This window comes from Cibotium barometz, chromosome 17 (assembly GCF_041138505.1).
Source record: "Cibotium barometz isolate CiBa-2024 chromosome 17, ASM4113850v1, whole genome shotgun sequence".
Lineage (NCBI taxonomy): Eukaryota > Viridiplantae > Streptophyta > Polypodiopsida > Cyatheales > Cibotiaceae > Cibotium > Cibotium barometz.
The window spans coordinates 34,250,742-34,273,572 of record NC_141062.1 but is presented as its reverse complement, the minus strand read 5'-3'; the positions used below and the strand labels follow the sequence as shown (position 1 = coordinate 34,273,572).

Genomic DNA, 22,831 nt, shown 5'->3' with positions numbered 1-22,831 from the left:
ATCAGAGATGCCTCGGATTATACTTGCTGCAACTTCGTAGACATAGAGAGGGTCTCTTGCGAGGGAGGGGATCAGAGAGGGAGAGACACCTACAAAGGCAGATTACAGACTTCTTTCGACCAGAGATTGAGCAGTCAGGCCAACAGGCATTGCAGCTAGCCCCAGAGTATAGCCGCACTAGAGGTACACTGATTCATCGGGCTATAGAGATGGGGCGGTCCAGGCGCCCCAAGATGAGAGGCCCATCTCGACACCGGCGGAGACTACAACAGAGGATCAGGACCATACTAGCACAGCATGGGAGACGTCCAGTCAGAGTACTCACCATGGAGGACATTGAGGATATCCGCCATCGACCGATGAGAGACATCTTTGGATAGTGATGTGTATGATGCTTACCTTTGTTGCTGGAGTTTTCCTCCCAGATGTTATCCATTAGGAGCTCCTAGTACCGTACTTTTTCTCATAGTTGTTTCAGTTTCAGTTAGTTGTTTAGTTGTTTTTAGCTTTTCTTACACAGACATTGTATCAGATCCACCAATTGTTGTAACCTTTTTGGTCTCATAGGTCATTTTGGCCTTCTGAAGACGTTAATATGTCATTCTCATTCTCATTCTTCTCAATCTCATTCTCTCTCTCTCTCTCTCTCTCTCTCTCTCTCTCTCTCTCTCTCTCTCTCTCTCTCTCTCTCTCTCTCTCTCTCTCTCTCTACACAGATGGTAGAGTCATTATCACTGAGCGTTGTCCCAAATAGGGACACGGGGCCTATGAGACCAAACACCTGGGGTTTGCAGTATGGAACTGCAATAGCATGCTATGGTCGAATCCAGGAGGTTTGAGTGAGATTTTCAAAGGCAGGGATGTCATTTTTTATACAGAGACTCATCAGAGTCCTGAGAGGGGCTTACCATACATAGCCGGGTATGAGTGGGAGTCAACTTTTAGAGGCGAGACCCGCACATCAGAAGGAGTATGTGGCTCTGGGGGAGGTAGCTGTCCTTTATAGATCCCATCTCTGATGAGGATACACGATATCTTTGGGTGCGGCTACAGCTTAGCAGTGACAGAGTCATCCACATTGCTGTGTGTTATTTTGCACCACGCCACTCCCCTTATGCCGCACAACATGGCCAGTCACCGTACTCACCATTATATGACGATATCATGGAGTTCTCACAGTTGGGGAAGTCCTCCTACTCGGGGATTTCAACGCCAGGACGGGAAGTCAGCAGGTCCCACTACTCGATCTAGACGACCCTATCAGACTACAGGAGCTGGACATCACTGACACAGGGCTGCAACGATCATCACAGGACCCTGAGGAGGTCACAGTGTATGGGAGATATTTCTTAGAGCTAGGAGCTACACATGGTCTCGTTATCTATAACGGGATGTCCCGATGGCCCTCCTCCGGCGCCCTCACCTCCTTCCCTCACTCAGGAGGTACTAGCACTGCTTCCAGGCACATTTCCAGGAGCCCAAGACCAAGGGGTGGCTTTTTGACACCCTCGTCACACCAGCCTTGATGTATGGAGCAACTTTCTGGGGGCAGATTTATCCAATGAGGATTAGCAGCGAGTTGAGAGGCCCCAAGTCATGATGTTCTCCCGTATGATCCGCAACAAACCATCAATCCCACACCATATTATCTAGGCAGAGTTTGCTGCAACCAAGATGGTAGTGGAGGCACTCTTCCAGACAATCACATACCTCCATCCATAGCAGCCACGTATGGGACGGGACGTATAATACGGCAAAGTATAATACGTGTATAATACGTCGTTTTTATCAAGCCAAAATAAAAAACGCCATTTTTTTTAATAATAAAAAACGTGTGTGTGTGTGTGTGTGTGTGTGTGTGTGTGTGTGTGTGTATATATATATAGTGTGTGTGTGTGTGTGTGTGTGTGTGTGTGTATACACACACACACACACACACACACACACACACACACACTATATATATACACACACACACACACACACACACACATACATACATATATGTGTATATGTATATACATACATACATACATATATATATGTGCGCGCGTGTGTGTGTACATACATATATGTACACACACACACACACACACACACATGTGTATATACACACGTGCATATACAAATATATGTACATATAGACATAGGTGTTAACATGCATACATACATGAAAAACATCAAAAAAGGTGTTATATATATATATATGTACACATATGTACATATATATGTACACATGTACATATGTACGTACATATGTACGTATGTACATATGTGTGTACATATATATATATATGTATATATGTGTGTACATATATGTGTACATATATATGTATATATGTACATATGTACATATATATGTATATATGTACATATGTATATATAGGTGTTCACATGCATACATACATGAAAAGCATTAAAAAAGGTTTTTATTAATGTATGTATTAGAAAAAAAAACATTCAGCAAGTTTTTTATTAATGATAAAAAAAACTCGCGTTTTTTAAATAAAAAACGTTTTTTATTATAAAAAACGTTTTTTATTTTTAAAAAACGTTTTTAACGTTTTTTTTTTAATTGAATTTTTTTTTCACGTTTTTTATCAATTGGACGTTTTTTATTATAAAAAACGTCCCGTCGCGTCCAATATATAAAAAACGTGTTTTATAGCTGCTATGCCTCCATCACATCAATCACATGGATCCCCACAGGTACGCAAGGCTTGCCCTGGAGTCCTCCAGACAGCTAGCACTTGAGGGCACTCTAGAGTATGGTATGCACTAGTTTCCACTTGGTTCTCAGTATATGGGCCCTGCATGGACCGCCTACCCCCCCTTCAGTACAGCTTGGACTCCCCTTTTCTCCGGCTGTCTCACGAGGATACCAACCGGGTTATCCGGTCAGATCTTCTTAGCCTCTACACACATTGCACATGGATCACACCCCCAGAGCTCCCCATGAAGATGCACTTTTACATAAACCACTTCCTCACTCTCATTGAGGATGGATTCATCCAGCAGCCGGGCTACTTGAGTGTTCACATGTCCCATGCCATGCGGATTGCGATTGGTCACATACGAGTTTCTTCCCACCGCCTCAGAGTGGAGACAGGTAGAGCTAAGCGCATCTTCAAAGCCGAGAAGCTCATACGGACACCCAGAGAGGAGAGGATCTGCCGACTATGCCACACAGAGGTTGAGACGGAGGAGCATTACATATGCCGCTGCCCAGTATACTATGAGATCCGCGGGAGGTTTCACTGTCTATTTCGTGAGGGATTCGGTTCACTCTCCAGGATCATTGACTTCCACGACCAGCGTTGCCTGGGCCTCTTCCTGCTTGAGCTCCGCAGACACAGGGACACCTTCTTGAGACACAGGCCCCAGCCACCCCGCCCCCTCCCTGGGTAGCCAACCATTACCAGTTCTTCCAGACCCAGGAGGTGGAGGACACCGACATAGTGGATCTTGTGGACCCTCCACGAGCTGCTCTGGACGTACCTCGCCCGAGAGGAGTTACCTCGAACCGAGCCTCTGCACTCCAGCGTGCCCGACGCCCTCGACCCCCCCACCGGCCACGATCACCTCATCATCTCCAGATCCATGACATGCTCCACCGCCATCGAGCTACCTTTCCATGTGATATAGCTGAGGGAGACCTCTCAGCCATACTCGTCAGCCCCATGCTTGATATTTTGGAGAGTGGTATACCATCTACTCAGAGCTGATGTTGCTCCCATGTTTTTATGTTCTTAGTATTCCATGATGAGTTTCCATGGACAGTTTTGTATCACCCCAGTGAGATAGCTATATTTATGTTTTCTTTCTGTTTTATTTTCCATTCCATGATGAGATATGCCATGGACATTATCGTATCACTTTGGTCTCATAGGCCCATTGGGTCTTTAGTAGACGCTTAATATATCTTTCTTTCTATCTTTTCTTTCTTTCTCTCTCTCATACAGGTACTCCGATTTGTCTCATAGGCCGAGTTCGGTCTTTTGGAAGACGTTAATAAAATCTTTCTTTCTTTCTTTCTTTCTCTCATTCATGAGCACCTTCATGGACACATCGTAACACTCCTAGTCTCATACACCCTTTGGTCTTTTGTAGACGTTAAAAGAAACCCCTCCCTCTCTGTGCCAAGGAGGTGATAGCCCAAGTGGTGAAGGTGTTTGCTTAGGACCAGGAGGTCCTGGGTTCAAACCCCACAAGGTGCTTCCTCAGCGGCATCGCCTGCTGGCGGATAAAAAGCGCCTATGGGCCAGCACCTACAGGAGGCCCATCATCCTCCTCGCACACCCAGAGCTGCCACTCCACCTCCTCCTACTTCCTCCTCCTCTGCAAAGACGTGTGCCCCCATCTACAAAGACGCCTAGAGACAAGAAAAACATTGCGCTCCCCCTCCTCCCTGATGAGTGAGCCACCCACCTACTACAGAGCCAAATGGACGATGCTGGGCCCAAGGCTAGTCGGTCGGGCCACCCCGCGGGGGGGGGGGGGGGGGCGGGGGGGGTGGTTGTGGTTTGGTTGTGGGTGTTTGAGAATACTCTCTTTCTCGATGCTGGGCCCAAGGCTAGTCGGTCGGGCCGCCCCGTGGGGGGGGGGGGGGGGGGGTGTTGTGGTTTGGTTGTGGGTGTTTGAGAATACTCTCTTTCTCGATGGGGTGAGCACCTTCGCACCCCTCCCCTATGTTCGCGTTGCGTGCAGGTATCCACCCAGCTGTTCACAAACCTCCCTCTTTTTCGTGCTACAGGCCCTGCTGTTTGCCCTCCTCTCAAACGCTACAGATCGCCCTCCGTTTGTGCCGTTGTTTGCCCTCCATTCGCGCCGGTCCCTGCTTTTCCCTTACGCCTCCCTTATCCCCTTTGTTCATGCTGCATGCTGGTGTCCACCCTGCTGTTCGCCCTACTTTTCCCCTCTGCCTCCCTTATCCCCTCTGTTCGCACTGCGCGCTGGTGTCCACCCTGCTGTTCGTGCCACTTACTTTCCTTCGTGCTGATCCCTGCTTTTCTGCTCCCACCCACCCTGCTCAGGCCCCCAAGGCAGAAACTAGGGGGGAATAGCCAAGATGACCTTCAAGAGCTGGAGGCATACATCAAGACTGGAGGACAACACCAAGAGGAGATCCTTGCATGCTTGTAGGAATGCATGGTCCACAATATTGCGGGAAGGAGGAAGTGCATCCACAGACTTTTCTTCGGTGGATGTTGCTCCCAGACCCTTCTTTTGGGCACGGGTGATGATCGCGTTGCCTGCAGGTATGCGCCCAACTGTTCACAACCCTCCCTCTTTCTCGTGCTACAGACAACAAGGACCTTATTGGGTACCTACCAGTGAGTATTCTGTGCAGGTGGAGGGTCGATCACTGACTGTTGGAGTGGGTGGTGAGGAGGAGACTCCTAGGGAAGGAAGGGAGGTGATTAGGACTGGATGACATGACAAGGAGTGTGCTTCTTCTCCCACGGAGACAGTGTGTTGTTGGAAAAATGAAGTCCGCAGATGGAGAGGCAGCAGTGCTGACTACACCTGTATTCATGACAGGAGACTGCTATGCATCCTGGCTCATCATCAACATTGTCACCCATCACCACACTCAATCCAATCCCTTCTTCAAGGCTGCGTACTGGAAGTGCCCTACACCTGTCATCACCACAGGAGACTGCTATGCATCCTGGCTCATCATCAACATTGTCACCCGTCACCACACTCAATACAATCCCTTCTTCAAGGCTGCAGATTGGAAGTGCCCCTTCATAATCTCCTTCAATGGGAAGGACAGAGTCCACCAGCTCCTCTTAGTGGTGGGCTCACCAAGGCACGTGACATTGCCACCTGCATGGGGATAGGCCCATCCACTGCCACTCTCACCGACTACCGGAGCCCCGCCTGACAGTCCTTATCAACAGCACATCATCTGGTGCCATCATAGATGGTGGGTCTGGCGTGAACTTGATGCCTGAGTTCATCCTGCACGTGGCCTTTTGTGTGGGGCAGTCAGAAGTATAGTGATCTTTGGAGCATGGGCAGTAGCAGCTATGATCGTTCAGGCAGGGGGCATTTACTTTGGTAGTGACCATACTCACCACACTTGTAACAAGAACTGGACATGTGCGGGGTGAAGGCAGACGAGGTGGGTGAGCTATGCAGGTTGCCTTAGGGGTGGCAATTGGCAGATTAGGGATGAGAGGTGGAAAACTTGATGGTCAGGGAGGGGCTTGTTGGGTGTAGGTAGGTGCCGAAATTGGCGGTTGGTACATAGGAGTTTAAGGCCTGCCAAGTGACTGGCAGCTGTTGATGGGAATGGCTATTGTTGCTGGTGCAACTGGTGGAAACCCCTAAGGTAGTAGCAGTCTTTATCCTCATGACCACCCTTCTTAGAGAAATTGCAATATATCCTTCTTGTACACTCGGGTGGAGTGTGACCGACAGCTTGATAGATGGTGTTACATGCAATGAGGTTGATAGTGGTAACGCACAACAGGGCCTTCTTTATACCTTTATGTGGTGAGAATCTTTAGCATCCAAATTCACAGAGTAGAGAGAGAAGAGAATGATAGAGTGAAGTAGATGACACCTTATTGGATCCCAATACCCATTGAAGGGCCCCCCCTTGCAAGCAAGAATATTTGCTTATATTATTCTTTGGAGAATGTTGTACAATGCTTGAGAAAACAAGTGATATGAATGCCCAACGCAAGGACAAGGTTGAAGGAACACAGTACGTCGGCTGAGTATCCACCAATCCAAGGCTCTGCTGAAGACTCTTTGGGCCATTAATGCAAGTCCAGATAGCTGTCGGACTGCACATATGCTGGCTGAATGCTGAAGAGGTTCTGGATGCTGAACTATTGTTGTACTTTGCTGAAATACTGAATGAATGAATGAGGACTGAAGCGTTGCTTATATATGGCTTCAGCTGCTATAGCCGGCCAGGAGAAGGCTGCTGGCCAGTTCAGTTTGGGCTGGCCACACTTTTAACCTTGGACCCCATGCACTGGGCTAGGGCCAATGCCCAACTTTAATAAGTGTGAACTGCTAAGGTTATAAGACCTTCACAATAATAAATAAGGGTTAAAAGAATACTTACCACCTCTTCACATGCCAGAAACCATGTCAGAATACAAGCCATTCACACGGCTCACAGGTGGGCGTCCACTACCCTGTGAACTCGACACATCATAGCAGGCATGCACGCGAAAACAAGTCACGCAAAATCATTTCCAGGCAAGCAGAAATGCGTGCACATGCTTTATGCAATGGATATATCTCCCGTTCCTAGAACCGGTAAACAGCAGGTCTTCCCGAGCACAGAACTAGCTCAATGGGAAGCCTAAACTGGGATCCTCGACAATGGATTCCACATTCTGGCCACACTACAGGTGATAGGAGGCTTAACCTCCCGTAGGTGACGCGAGTCTTGACCTCAGTACGGGTGACATGAAGCTCCTTGACCTCCCGTACCTTGGCACGAAATAGGGGAAGACCTCTTGGGCGGTCAAATGGTGACAGTATGGATATCTATGATCTTGCCCGGCACGCCAAGGAGGCTGGCCTAGAGCAAGTCAAGAATCTGATACTCCAACTAGAGGGTCGGAGGTTGGATCAAAACCATGATTCCAACGTGCAAAAAACGCATGGGCCACGTGCAATGCGACAAGTTTCAGCCGAAGCATGCAGTCCGAAGCTGATGGGGTGTCGAACTCCACATGGTAGTAGCCGATATGGATATCTATAATGTTGCCCAGCTCGCCAATAGGGCTGCCCTAGAGAAAGTCGCGAATCTGGCTGCACACTAGACAGCTACCCACAATCTTGCAAACCAATGTCGAGGCTTCAAGGGAGGCTATTGTTGATGCTAGGAGCTGGAGGTCCGCTTAGGAGAAGAGGCAACCGGTGGCGGCCTCAGTCAGGGATAATGGAGCGGATGCCATGGAGTCCTCCTGAAGGGGTGAAGACCAAAGGAAACTGACACCTGCCAAAAGAAGAAAGGCCCGAGTGCAAAAACCTGCTTTGAAGAAGCGCTGAAGGGGATGAAGCGAGGACCGGGGGGGGGGGGGGGGGGGGGGGGGGGGGGGGTGGGGGGGATAGAAAGGCAAGGCAAAGGGGGAGCTCACATGAGGGGTGCACAGGATCAGGGGCAGGCAGGAGGGGTGCACAGGGTGCAGGGAGGGCAGGCAGCGGAATGAACTCGCAGAGGAGGCAGCACGGAAGACAACGGGAGGGAGGGAGAGGGCGTAGGCAGGCGGAAGCATTCAAGAGTATGGAGGTGGGGACAGCACGATGGAGGGCTGGGGGGAGAGGAGATGCAGGTTCGCAAATGGCTTCTCTTGTGTGGGCTTGCTTCATATTAATTGAATGGATGGAGGAATCCATTCTTAAAACCATACCCCTTCTTTTTATACTTCAAAAATTCCATGAGTAGCTCAAACAAGTACCCTATAATTAAAATTGTGAATTATCAAATTTAGCCGCACCAGCAAGTTCTTTCCAACAATACCAAAGCAGTACCACTAAGGAGAATGTACAATCCCACCTTCAAATTAAACTTAGCAAGCACAAGTCGGCTGAATGCAACCAGGTACGGCAACCTCAGCTCGACTGCCCTGCGAAGGCAACACTTCAACAACAATAACAACTGCTCTTGGACACCCAACGGTGGACCATTTCCAGCATCCAAACCAGGCAGACTTGAGCCAGAAAGGCTCGCATCACCAGGAACTCCAACCTCAGAAACTAAGTGACACAATGCTGCCAGAGCATGGGTAAGACAAGAATCATCATTGTTCTGCAAAGGAGATCAAGAAAACATATAATTTATAATTACGCTCATATCATGGAGTATCTCTCAAAATAAAAGCATGCAATAGCTGCAAGTGCGTCTGATACTAAAGAGAACTGGACCTGTTGTGCAATTCCAACCGCTTCATTCAATGCCTGCAGAAACCACAAGAGATCATTTAGCTAACGAATGGAACACAAGCATCCATCAACCTGATGTGCTTATCAGGCCTGCTTGAGAGAAGAGAAAATTTGGTTCATGAAAAAACTGTGTTGATAAAACCCAAGATGTTGCCTCAAAAGTCCTTATCTTAAGAGGATTAAACACATGAAGGAGTTAGAGAATTACTGCACAAAAAATCATTACATGCCTCCAATTTCTGATTTAGATCTTACCTGTAATGCTTGGCTTGTATGTCCAAACCGTGCATGCATGGAACCAAGGGCAAGAAGTCCAGCTTGGAATCGTCCAGTTGTTGCACCTGAAGAAGTACCAGTAATGCTCAAGGCTCCCTTGCCGGCACTGCAAAAAACAGAAAAGAAAAATGAGGACACTAGTCTCTCATGGAGACCAACAAATTTGCCTTCTTTTCAAAGACTTGAGATAGCAATATTGTCAACTGCATCGTTTAAGGTGTGTTGAGCCTTATTTTCATGACCAGAAATCAGCATGGTAGAAGTGTCTTCCACAAGTCGAGTTCGTGTAAAGGGGCATGGCGTATTATTCTACTATCATAAAGGCACCATTAAGATTTTCCACATGATTCAAAAGCGAACACTTTTGCAGCCGGTGAGTATGTCAAACATTTGCAAACAATATTCAAGAAGGCGCAGAAGAAATAGAGCCGTCTCATGAGAGGTCAAAAACAGCTGACAAATAGATACAGTTGCCAACTCAATCTCATAGAGGGAGTGGCGTCTTCTCAAATTGTAACAGGGAGCGTGGATCTTGGAGCACGTAACTATTGATTTGCTTAATCACTTGAATCGCCTGTCCAAAACCATCAAAACCACATTGGGGGCCGAAGCTGGGCCGACCCCTCCTTCCCCCGTTATTTTATTATAAAAGCAGTATTTGTACATACAAACTTGCAGGTGATCAGGAAAACCACTAAGTACTGAATCACCATGCTTCCAAGAACAACTTGGCAATGAACATGCTGACTAAGAATCTAGATAGACAGTCTCTTCACATTTTTTGGTTGGAAAAAAATGTCATTTTTTGCAATCAATCATATACTCTCTGTCTTGGGTACTCCTCTGATGAAATCCATGGAAATGCTCCACCTAGTGTCATGTGCACAATGGACATGGCTGCTCTCCAAGCTAATCGCTGATTTCGGTGGCAGATAAACATTAAGTCAGGGTACTAGCAAGGCTCAGGATACACAGAAGAAGCACTATTAGGTCAGGACAGCAGTCGGCAGGGAAGAATGGGGCATGCAGATGAACTTGGGATGATTATTTAACTGGGTTGTTGTCCTTGCTGCTGACCTACAGCACACTGGCCAGGTTATAGGCATGTGAAGAGCCTATATAACGCTAGGCCAGACCAGCCATTGTACTTGTACCGATTGAATGGAGAGTTGTACTTGCTGTACCAACTCTATTGCATGAAGACCCATGGTTTTTGGGGAAGAATCAGTACCCACATGGAGGTATATGGATTATATTGTTGGTTCGGCATTTCTACAACCTGTGTTCCAGCTTGGTAGCCTCGTGTTGGGCTGTGTTATGGCATTTGTATATGGATAATCCGGCATCTCCCGTGGGGAGCGTAAGGCCCTCAAAGCTTGTACATGATATTATTCTCCTTGGGTAATAAAATACTCCAACGGACGGGTCCAACGGACGGGTCGACCCATTCCGGCCTCTATGTGGTGTCACATGTGCAAGCTCCATTTTCAGCATTTGTGGATGTTTTGTCCAGCTTATATGTTTTATGCAAAGTGATGATGGATATGTGTTAAGGCTATGGCCATGTTTAAATGTTTTAATATGCATCGATGGTATCAACAAGTGTGTCAAAGGCCCTAGTCCCCCGGGCACCGCGGGTTTCATTGGTATCAGAGCATAGGCTTTCTTGGAAGCAGAGGCTTCCTTCTATCAATAAGGAAGAGAAAAGATCTCAAGTTGTGGGGACCACACTTACCATCATTGCTATTAAGCATGGCCAGCCGCTTCATAGCTTATGAAGCAAGAGCATGAGCAATAGACAGCTTGTTGATCTAAGGATTTATCAATCCACAAAATTTTATCTTGGAAGTGTGGAGTTGGCTTCATGTGCACTCGTTTAGCACTCTTTCCATATGGATATTGTGGATTATATTATCAAGCTTACAGGCAAGCTATATGGAGATATATCTCGAGATATCTCAAGGATATGGTGACGAGATATTTCTTTTGGCTTCATGACCAACCTGGCAAAGAAAAGCTAAGTATACTTTGAGTTTGCAAAGTTGGTGCTTTGGCTATTTACTATGAAGTGTTTTTGATGTTCACTAACCCTTGTATAGCCATGCAAGGAGAAAGGTGGTGTTGTTTGCCTTGAGATGAATTCAAGGAAACATTGTTTATGGCTCCCTTTATTGGGATGGATTATATCTATGGAGATTTCTTTCTTGGACAAGATTTATATAGATATTGGGCTTCACAAGCAATTTCTATGGACGAATATGTCCGAGTTTATAGAGAAGAAATCTTTCGTTATCTCATGGATATGATGCTTTTATGGATATAAAGTCCACCTCTACTCCAAGGTGTGTGGTTAGCACGGAGTATGTGGTAAGAGTTATGGTATACAAGGATTATGGTATACATGTCTAAGGATTCCTGGACTTCTTTTCTAGGGATTTGGATCGATCCTTAGGTTTATGGATTATTCTTTTTGGCTCCCTTTATTTGGGATGCATTGGACTTATGAAACTGATGGTTCACATACACTGTGTAGTGTTCTCTTGTCCTACGTGCTCTCTTGAAGATTGTTTCTACCATGTGTGGGTGGAACAATAGAGAGCAGATAGAAGGGAACATGGGCACTTCAAAGCGTATTGACAAGCACAACATACCCTGTGTAGTGTTCTCTTGTCCTACGTGCTCTCTTGAAGATTGTTTCTACCGTGTGGGTGGAACAATAGAGAGTAGATAGAAGGGCACATGGGCACTTCAAAGGGTAGTGACAAGCGCAACATACCCTGTGTAGTGTTCTCTTGTCCTACGTGCTCTCTTGAAGATTGTTTCTACCGTGTGGATGGAACAATAGAGAGCAGATGCAAGGGAACATGGACACTTGAGAGAGTAGTGTGAGTTGGTGGCCGAAATGCCTACATACTATTGGTGGCAGAAATGCCTATAGCCTATGTGTAGCAGAAATGCTTATGGAACGCCAGGCTATCTATGCCTGCGAGTGATTGTTTTATCTTGTTACTTGAACCCACCTCTCATCCAAGCTGTAACTTGGTTGAACACAATGCTAATCAATACACTTAAATACACTAAGATTTTATGGACACTTGCTCAAAATACAAGAAGTAAATGCTGAATTGACAAGAGACACACAATGAGCCGGAACGGCCGACCCCTCCCTCAAATAAAGTATATTGATCTTGGGAGAATCAAGTACATAGTGTCATGGGCATTTCTGACCAGATTTCCATACCAATGCATATGAATACAGTATTGCAAACAAGTGGTTGTCAATGTAGACTTGCAACCCACACCACCCTCTCAAGTGCCCATGTTCCCTACCATCTGCTCTCTATTGTTCCACCAACACATGGTAGCAACAATATGCAAGAGAGCACGTAGGACAAGAGAACACTACACAGGGTATCTGATCTTGTAATTCGGTTCCTCCCTCCTGCTACTTGCTCCCAGTCTTCGCGACGGAAGTCCTTGGAGTGTTGAGATCTTTGATTTGTCGCCTTTCTTCGAGACAAAAGTCTTCAAGAGGATGAAGGGGACCTTGGGAAAGCTTCCACTATGGTTCAACTTGAGAAAGGAAGGCTGAAATTAGGGTTTTCAGCAAAAAGACCAGAAATTACAGCAAAAATGAGAGCTGTTTTGCTGAATTTCAGTCATTGGGAGTGAGTAGGAGAGTGATTAGCACTTGGAAACACTCTTGGAAGCTTGGAAAACACCCTAGCAAGTTGGGGCTATGGAGAGCTTGGAAATGGAGAGAAATGGTGGAAAAACAAAGTTTTCAACCTCCAAAAATCTTCATGAAGAGAAAACACGAATTTTCTCTCAATAAGTAAGTGAATTGGTGTCCAATCAGGTGAAGGGACATGGGGAGATACCCATTTATGAGTAAAAGGGGAGGATCAGGTCCTCGACATTGAGTCTTGTCCGCCTCGCGACTTCAGTGAGTGTGAACTTGGAAGCGGTCATAATTTATAAGTGACTTTTGGGCGCCCAAACTTTAATGAAGTGGAAACCCACTCACTTATAAATATTGGCTAAGTCCTAAGGGCTATTTGAGCCTAGATTGGGTAATACTTACCACCTGTTCACATGCCACACAACCATGTCACCATGTCAGCAGACAGTTTCACACGCACGTTTCACGGACGGGCGTCCCCTTACCCGGAACTACACATTGGTCAAGCAAGCATGAAAACAGCATGCAATTTCAATTGCAAGCAAGCACATAAAGATGCTATGCAATGCAACATTGGTATGGTCAAGCAAGCACATAAAGATGCTATGCAATGCAACATTGGTATGGACAATCCCCGTTCGTGAGACTATACCAAAAAATAGACGTGCTCCAGGAAAGTACACGAGGTACCAGACCCAATGGAACACCAATCCACCAAGCATTTCCGGGCATGTACACGGAGGCACAAGTCCCAATGGAAAGCCAAGTCTACAATATCACATGAGTGGCATCAATCCCCGGCATAAACAACTGCCATGGACACCAGTCCAATGTACATACATGATAAGAAAGTACGGGTGGACCAATTGGGTGGCCAAATGGTGACATCCCCCCGGCTTCTAAACAGTTGTCCGCAACTGAAAAGCATCCAAATATGTCTGAAGCACATGCGGGCAATCTTTGAAGAGCTCTTCATCTACCCATTTAGCATCAATGGGAAGATAGTTCCTAAACTTCACAAGGTAACGCCTCACAACTTTGCCTGCAGAAGCAAGCTTGCGTTCGTTGTGATACACAATCTGCTCTGGCTGCAAGATCTCCTCAAGCTCATCCACTTGTGGTGGATCCTCAATGACCATTTCACTGGGCTCCGGCCCTACATACTTGCGAAGGAGACTCACATGAAAAGCATTGTGTATGTGCCAATGACTAGGTAATGCCAATCTGAAAGCCACTTCATTGATCTTCTCGATCACTCGAAAAGGCCCATAGTACCTGGTTGCAAGCTTAGGATATGCACCCTCTTTGCCAGGCCTCTTTGCAAGTCTTGCTTTCTCAAATTTCAGCAATACCCAATCATTCTCTTAAACATCCAATTGCCTTCTATGCTTGTTGGCAACCTTTTTATGCTTGTCTTCTTTTTTTTTTCCGAGAAAAGATCCTTTCATTAGTTATATAAAAGCGCCCGTAGGGCTACAAAAGATCCTCTCCTGCTCACAAGAAAAACAGAGCAGTGAACAAAGCAAGGCAGCCCAGGAGACTCTCCCTAGGTGCTGCAAAATACAAGCATCAGTACAAAGAACTGAGGGGCTAAATCATACAATAGGAGGGGGGATTTATGCTTGTCTTCTTGTGACCTTGCAATGGCTGTCCGCACCTGAGCAAAAGCAATATCCAAATCTCTTACATACTCATCAGCTGCAAATATCTCCTCCTTTGTGCGAAGGATGGGTGGCAAAACCACCTTACCAAAAACAATCTCAAACGGGGCCTTTTCCGTAGATGCATGCACCGTGTTGTTGTATGCAAATTCCACAAGCGGTAAGTACTTCTCCCAAGAAGACTTCTGATCCGCCACATAACATTTCAAGAGATCCAACACGGCTGAATTTGCAACCTCACTTTGCCCATCCGTTTAAGGGTGATAAGCTGAAGTCCAATTTGGTGTCCATATTATCAAATAAGGCCCGCCAAAAGAGACTTGTAGTCCTGGGATCTCTATCCCCCACAATGGACTTCAGCATTCCATGATGTTTGAACACTTGTGCAAGATATATTTTAACCATATGCTCAGCTTTGATGGTCTTTTTGACCGGCAAGAAATGAGCTTGCTTACTAAACCTGTCCACAATTGTCCAAATTACATCATTACCCTGTTGGGTACGTGGCAAGTGCATAATGAAATCCATTGTAATACTTTCCCATGGCTGCGTGGGAATAGGCAATGGCTGAAGCAAACCTGGTGCCTTTTGCCTATCAAATTTGACTTTTTTGATAGGCGATACATGCACGTACATGTGCCTCTATGTCCTTCCGCATACCTGGCCAAAAGAAACACCGCTCAATCATGTGCATGGTAGGCATTATGCCTCTATGACCAGCATATAGAGGAGCATGGCACTCATCCAAAACCTTTTGCCTCATGTCAGACACCACACATAGGCAATTATCTTTCATGAGATAACCCTCATTGATCACATATGAGGCATGTGCATGACCAGCCATCAAATCAGCCCAAACAGTGGCAAAATCAGCATCCGTATGAGACAAATCACGCATGGTAGACAAGTCCCCATGAGAGGCAACCGAGATAGCTGCTACATACGGCTTTCGTGACAATGCATCGGCCGCTACATTCTTCCTTCCCGGGGTGTGTAAGATCTGAAAATGAAACATAGAGAGGAAATTGGCCATCCTCATATGCTTCTCTGACAACTTAGTTTGAGTAAGAAAATACCTCAAACTCTGGTGATCTATCTTCACAGTGAAATCAGCCCCAAGAAGGTAATGTTTTCATATAGTAAGTGCATGAATTACAGCCAAGAGCTCTTTCTCATAAATGCCAAGAGATAGCTTTGCATCATGCAATCTACGACTCTCATAAGTCACGGCATGTCTCTCTTGATTAAGGACAGCTCCTATGCAATTTCTAGATGCATCACATTCCACACAAAAAGGCTTTTGCAAATCCGGAATGATCAACACTGGACCATGAGTAGTTGCATCTTTCAATTTGAGGAATGCATCCCTCTCTACATTAGTCCATTTGAACATGGCCTTCGTCTTTGTCAAATCATGTAAAGGAGAAGCAATCCATGCAAAGTGCCGAATGAACCTGCGGTAGTAAGAGCATAATCCAAGAAAACTATAGATCTCATGCACCAAACTCAATTTGGGCCAATTCTGAATTGCATCAATCTTTGCAGGATCCATCCGCACTCCATTTTTGGACACAGTATTCCCAAGATAATGTATCTCTGACAAGAAGAACTCACTGTTCTTTGCATTTATGAAGAGTTTATGCTTATGGAGCTCTTCAAAAACAATGGCCAAATGAGCTTTATGCTCTTCTTCGGTCTTCAAGAAGACTAGGATGTCATCAAAGAAGACACCTGTAAATTTCCTGTATTCACGGAATATGCGATCCATCATTCTATTGAATGTAGCCGGAGCATTTGTAAGACCAAAAGGCATAACAAGATACTCATAAAGCCCAAATGCTGTCCTGAAAGCAGTTTTGTGTACATCTTCAGACACTACACGCACTTGATGATACCCACTCTTGAGATCAATTCGGCTAAAGCATGCCAATCCATCCAACTTATCAAGGATGTCATCTATGCATGGAATCGGAAACCGATTCTTGATGGTAAGCTTTTCAAGGCTCTATAATACACACACATACAAAAGGATCCATTCTTCTTTTGAACCAAGACGGGTGAACAATATGGGGAAGAGCTTGGCTGAACCAAACCCTTCTCAAGAAGCTCATTCACTTGCTTCATGATCTCCTCTTTTTGGGATGCACTTACACACTGGCCTATTAGGTAGTGAGCTATCCGGCACAAGATCAATGCGATGATTTTCCGGTCGTACAGGTGGTAACTCATTTGGTAACTCATCAGCAAAAAATCATTGTGCTCTTGTAAAAATTTCAGCCTATCATTACTAAGAGTGTTTACATGTACATTATTTTCCTCAATATGATCTCGTACAAAAATCAAGTGCACAAAAACACTCTTTTTCATTACTTTCTTAATTTGTACATGAGATACAAGGAGATACTCTTCACCAGCATCAATTACAAGTTCTCGGCCTTTATGCATGAAGGTGATCCTCTTGGTCTTGTAAGCCTTGCACGGATCAATACATATATGCCAAGGCTTTCCAAGCAATACATCACAGCCATTCAAAGGCGCCACAAGAAAGTCCTCGTGATCCACATAGCCTTGAATGTGTATGTGCAACTTGCCAAAAATAGGCATGACCTGCACTTCTCTACCAACAAAGGCAACCCCTGTTTTAATTTGAGGATCCATGTCCTCCACTTCAATACCCAAAGCAGCTGCCATCTGTGTGGATATGAAATTTTCAGATGCACAATCATCAAACATGAACAAAGCGGGTTGATCTTTGAGCTATCCCCAAGCTTTACATACAACCCTATCTTTGCTATCATGTGAAGTGTTGCCCTGCACATCCGGAACCATATGCACATTAGGCTTTGATGCGTTTGCATTATCACGCTTCTTCTTGTTTGGGCATGCCTTTGCAATATGCTCGGTGCTACCACAAGTAAAGCATTTCCCCTCACTCATATATTGCTTTTTCTGTTCCAGAGTGAGACCATAGTCTCTCAGTTTGAAGGGACGCTTCTTGCTAGTGTTATTTTGAGCCTTTGTACCATTTTTATCTTGGTTTTGGTCCTTTTTAGGTGGCTGTCCATCATTTTGCAGGTTTTGGACAGCCCTCTCTTTGCCTTGAAATGAGGGTTTAGCCTTATTGGATCGACTCAATTTGAGTTCCAATTGCTCGGTGGCGGTGACGGCTACGATTAATTGGTGTAAGGTATGACCAGGATACATTTGTAGTCCCGATTTGTACACGGGTTGCAATCCCGATTGAAACCTTCTCTTCCTTTCCGCCTCGGTGACATGCATAAATGGAGACACCTCCAAGAGCACTTTCCAAAACTTTTGTACATATGCATTTACCGATTCTCCCTCATTTTGCTTTACCCAATCCCACTTCATTGTTATCTCATTCAATGCATTGGGAGGCAAGAATTGAGCATAGAACCTCTCCTTGAACTCTTCCCATGATCTAACAGGATTCGGTGAGAGCTTCTCCGTGAGCCACCAATGGGCAGCAATGCCTTTCATGAATATGCTTACATGCTGGATCATGGATTTCTGAGTGAAATCCTCATCACTGAAAGCAATATCAAACTGGGCAATAAAAGCAAGTGCCTTTGATGCATCATATTCCCCATGATATGTGTCAAACTTCACAGATTTGCCTCCGGCTTTGAAGTCACGAGACTTTGATGCATGTGTGTGCATCTCAACATGTTTTCCCCCATGTTTGTCCATTGGGACAGCCCCTGTGGACTAGCATCATTTTTGAACCAAAAGGTGATGCATAAGGCATAGATACATGTGCCCTGTAAGCATGAGGCATGGCTGGCCCCTCAACATGCATTGATACATTTTCAGCCATAACTTCTCCCTCACAAGCACAATCGAAGGCATGAGTGGCATGAGAGATACGCGGACTACCTACACCAACAGAAAATTGCAGCCCATGATGCATGTGTTGTGCATGCACATTTTCAGCCAGCAATGGCATTTGACATACATTTTGACCACTGCCATAAACATTGTATCCTTCACGGGCTACAAAAGGTATTCCTGCATGGCGTGAAGTCACTGATTGTTCCTCTCCCATAGCATGGAGATTCATCCTCTTACACATAAGTTCTTGTTCGGGCACTTGTGGGGATTCCAAGACGTGTGGGATGGTTGCCTTTTCTACATAGCATCCTCGGTACGAGCCAAGTATGCACATGCGGCTCCCTCGGTTGCATGTGCAACTCTTGAGCAATCATTGCCATTGCATGATCCATATAAGATTCAGCTTTCTTGGCCTTCAAACGGTCATGTACCAATGGATCCTCGCGACGGTAGAGATTCAATTCAATTCTTCTTGTTGTGCATGGAGAAGAGCCTGCATACGAATAAGTTCGGCCCTCAAGACTATGGACTCTTCTTCCTGCATCTTCTCTTTGCCACCGGACGGCTGTTCCACATATTCATGTTTCCTATTGTGCACCACATGAGTTTGCTTATCCTGTAAAGCATTGGAGGCATGCATTTCGTTGTCCCTGCCTCTTGTATTAGCATCTCCAACATTCATTATATGGCTGTCCATAATGTTCTAAGTGTAGAGATAGCTAGTGTTCACAGTGATCGTCTCTCACCACGATAGAAGTGAGAGAGAACCCTATACTCTGATACCAGTGTAACTTGGTTGAACACAATGCTAATCAATACACTTAAATACACTAAGATTTGATGGACACTTGCTCAAAATACAAGAAGTAAATTGCTGAATTGACAAGAGACACACAATGAGCCAGAACGGCCGATCCCTCCCTCAAATAAAGTATATTGATCTTGGGAGAATCAAGTACATAGTGTCATGGGCATTTCTGACCAAATTTCCATACCAATGCATATGAATACAGTATTGCAAACAAGTGGTTCTCGATGTAGACTTGCAACCCACACTACCCTCTCAAGTGCCCATGTTCCCTACCATCTGCTCTCTATTGTTCCACCAACACATGGTAAACAATCTGCAAGAGAGCACGTAGGACAAGAGAACACTACACAGGGTATGTGATCTTGTAATCTGGTTCCTCCCTCCTGCTACTTGCTCCCATATTTAAGCATAAAAGCTTACCAATAGCAAGTAGAGTCGATGACAGCAGAAGTCTTCGCGCGATGGAAGTCCTTGGAGTGTTGAGATCTTTGATTTGTCGCCTTTCTTCGAGACAAAAGTCTTCAAGAGGATGAAGCGAACCTTGGGAAAGCTTCCCCTATGGTTCAACTTGAGAAAGAAAGGCTAAAATTAGGGTTTTCAGCAAAAAAACCAAAAATTACAGCAAAAAAGAGAGCTGTTTTGCTGAATTTCAGTCATTGGGAGTGAGTAGGAGAGTGATTAGCACTTGGAAACACTCTTGGAAGCTTGGAAAACACCCTAGCAAGTTGGGTATGGCTATGGAGAGCTTGGAAATGGAGAGAAATGGTGAAAAAACAGAGTTTTCAGCCTCCAAAAATCTTCATGAAGAGAAAACACGAATTTTCTCTTCATAAGTAAGTGAATTGGAGTCCAATCAGGTGACAGGACATGGGGAGATGCCCATTTATGAGTAAAAGGGGAGGATCAGGTCCTGGACATTGAGTCTTGTCCGCCTCGGGACTTCAGTGAGTGTGAACTTGGAAGCGATCATAATTTATAAGTGACTTTTGGACGCCCAAACTTTAATGAAGTGAGAACGCACTCACTTATAAATATTAGCCAAGTCCTAAGGGCTATTTGAGCCTAGATTGGGTAATACTTACCACCTGTTCACATGCCACAACCATGTCAGCAGACAGTTTCACACGCACGGTTCACGGACGGGCGTCCCCTTACCCGGAACTACACATTGGTCAAGCAAGCATGAAAACATTATGCAATTTAAATTGCAAGCAAGCACATAAAGATGCTATGTAATGCAGCATTGGTATGGACAATCCCAGTTCATGAGACTATACCAAAATAGACGTGCTCCAGGCAAGTACACGAGGTACCAGACCCAATGGAACACCAATCCACCAAGCATTTCCGGGCATGTACACGAAGACACAAGTCCCAACGGAAAGCCAAGTCTACAGTATCACATGAGTGGCATCCATCCCCGGCATAAACAACTGCCATGGACACCAATCCAATGTACATACATGATAAGAAAGCACGGGTGGACCAATTGGGTGGCCAAATGGTGACACAAGGTGTGTGGTCAGAGTACCAACACGGACTCCAAGTGGTAAAGTGAATATGATGCCTGGTTAGCACGGGGATCATGTGGACCGATGCCTTGTTGGCACGAGACTTATTTTGTCTTTCCCATTTACTTGGGACATGGATTATGATATCTGGACTTATGGAAATGATTTGTCTCGCCCATTTACTTGGGACATGATTATGATATCTGGACTTATGGGACTGTTTTGTCTCGCCCATTTTTGAGACATGGATTTATTTACTTTTTAAAAGCCATATTAGAATCACTATCTCCCTATATAGAGGCCAAGAGAGTCATTGTTTTTCTTTCCCGAGAAAAGATCCTTTCATTAGTTATATAAAAACACCCGAAGGGCTACAAAAGGCTCTCTCCTGCTCATAAGAAAACAGAGCAGAGATCAAAGCAAGGCAGCCAGGGAGACTCTCCCTAGGTGCTAAAAAGTACAAGTATCAGTACAAAGAACTAAGGGGCTATATCATACAATAGGAGGGGGGAAAAGCCAAACAGGTGGCCTGTAGTGCCAGCGGGGGGGACCCCGCGTGAAGGGTATAGAAGGGGCCGCTCCGCCAAGTGGTGTGAAAGGCCTGGCACCGCAAGATCGCCTCATCCGAGTCGCCCCGGATAAGGTCATACTGTCCTCGCAGGGTGTGGATCAACTCCTGCCAAATCCCCCGAACGGTCTCTGCAAGTGGCTCCAGTCTCCCCTCAAAGGCCCTGAAACACCGGCCCTCCAGGTGAACCAGATGGTGAGGCTGCTGAGGAGCTCCCATCGTATATCCCTCTCCTCTGTCCAACTGGCAGACGAGAAATGCGGTGAAGGAACCAGGCAAGGCTGGCCCCTAATGAATCTGATGGCCTGGCTGTCCCGCTCCGTCTCATAGCCCATAGCAGGCCCTGACGAAGTCGACCAAGCAGCGGCACCCCACGTATACATACCCTCTGGAGAGGGGGGGGCCAGAATGCGCAGCATCCGCAGCCAAATCTGCTGTGCCTGAGGGCAGTCCCATAGGCAATGTCTCTGAGTCTCCATAGGGTGGCCGCATCGGACGCAGGCCGCCGGAAGACCGCTGTAGACAAGCCAAGTGCCAACTGCAGAGCCCCTGTGGGCGACCAGCCCACTGGAAAGTCCAGATCCTGCGTGCCTGTCGACTAGCCCAGAGCCTGCTGGTCTAGAAATCCTCCAGGAATTCCTGTCAGAGTCCCTGTAGCCGCCAATTCCCCGATGTAGCTGGAGAGACTATCCTCCGCGCCGTCAAAATCTGCCGCCCCAACCGAACAGTATACTGGAAAAAGGTGATCTCTGTGGCCTCCAGGGATGCATAAGGATCATGCCACTCGTACTCGCCAAGGTCCCACTGGAGCCGGGCCAAGGGGCGCGCTGCATATGCCCATATGCGCCAAACGAAGTCCACATCTGCAGGGTCTGGGTCAATATGCCACCTCCGAGAAGCGGCGGCCACTACCCGTATCCTCTGAAAGATGCACTCTGCAACCAAAGGCCACTCCACCTCCAGTCTCTGCAGTCTGCCCTCATCCTGGATCTCATAGTAGAGGCATCTGCCATCCTCTGTGCAAGCTCTGACAGCAATCAGGATCTCCAACTGTGTAAAGGCTCCCATCCACCGTGGGGCCACTGGCTCGAGAGGCGTGAACCACTCCTCTGTGAGTGCCTCCTGAATGTCATTCCTCATAATCAACCCCCCTCTGAAGTGACTCAGCCTCTCCACCTGGATCTCCTTTGGAAGACTGCAGAAGGCCTGCCAGTCTCCAAAACTACGTGCTGGGCCTGCCGCCAATGGTACCCAGGCTAGACGAGGCCGAGAACCCAACATATGACCCTGCTCTGTGCGAATTGCTGGGTTCCAGATGAGCGCCTGTCTGGCCCGCTCCTCATCACAAGAAGGAGGTCTCTGAGAGAGTCCCGGCCTCAGCAACTCCCAAGCTCTCAGGATGCTCAAGGCAAATCTGTCCTCCCAACCTCTACTGAGGCATGTCCTCCTCATCTCTATGAAGATCCATCGTATCTCTGGTGCCCAAGTGCCCCCTGCTGGGGGAGCCCAAGCCTGCAACAACCGTTGCAAAAGGAGCTCTTTCCAAGGCTC

The 22,831-nt window shown here is 46.3% G+C and overlaps 1 protein-coding gene across 5 annotated transcripts in view; it reads right to left on the bottom strand.

The window, feature by feature from the left end:
* LOC147629914 (anaphase-promoting complex subunit) overlaps positions 1–22,831 on the bottom strand; it is a 157,701-nt gene that overhangs the window by 62,644 nt on the left and 72,226 nt on the right. For all 5 annotated transcript variants that reach the window (XR_015267763.1, XR_015267764.1, XM_086811417.1 and 2 more), the window contains 3 exons: positions 9,175–9,301; positions 8,902–8,934; positions 8,534–8,785 (listed from right to left, as the gene is read on the bottom strand). Coding sequence is in view for 3 of the 5 variants with exons in the window: in XM_086811417.1 (XP_086667543.1) it covers positions 8,534–8,785; positions 8,902–8,934; positions 9,175–9,301 (412 nt within the window). In the remaining 2 variants the exon portion in view is untranslated. The remainder of the gene's footprint in view (positions 1–8,533; positions 8,786–8,901; positions 8,935–9,174; positions 9,302–22,831) is intronic.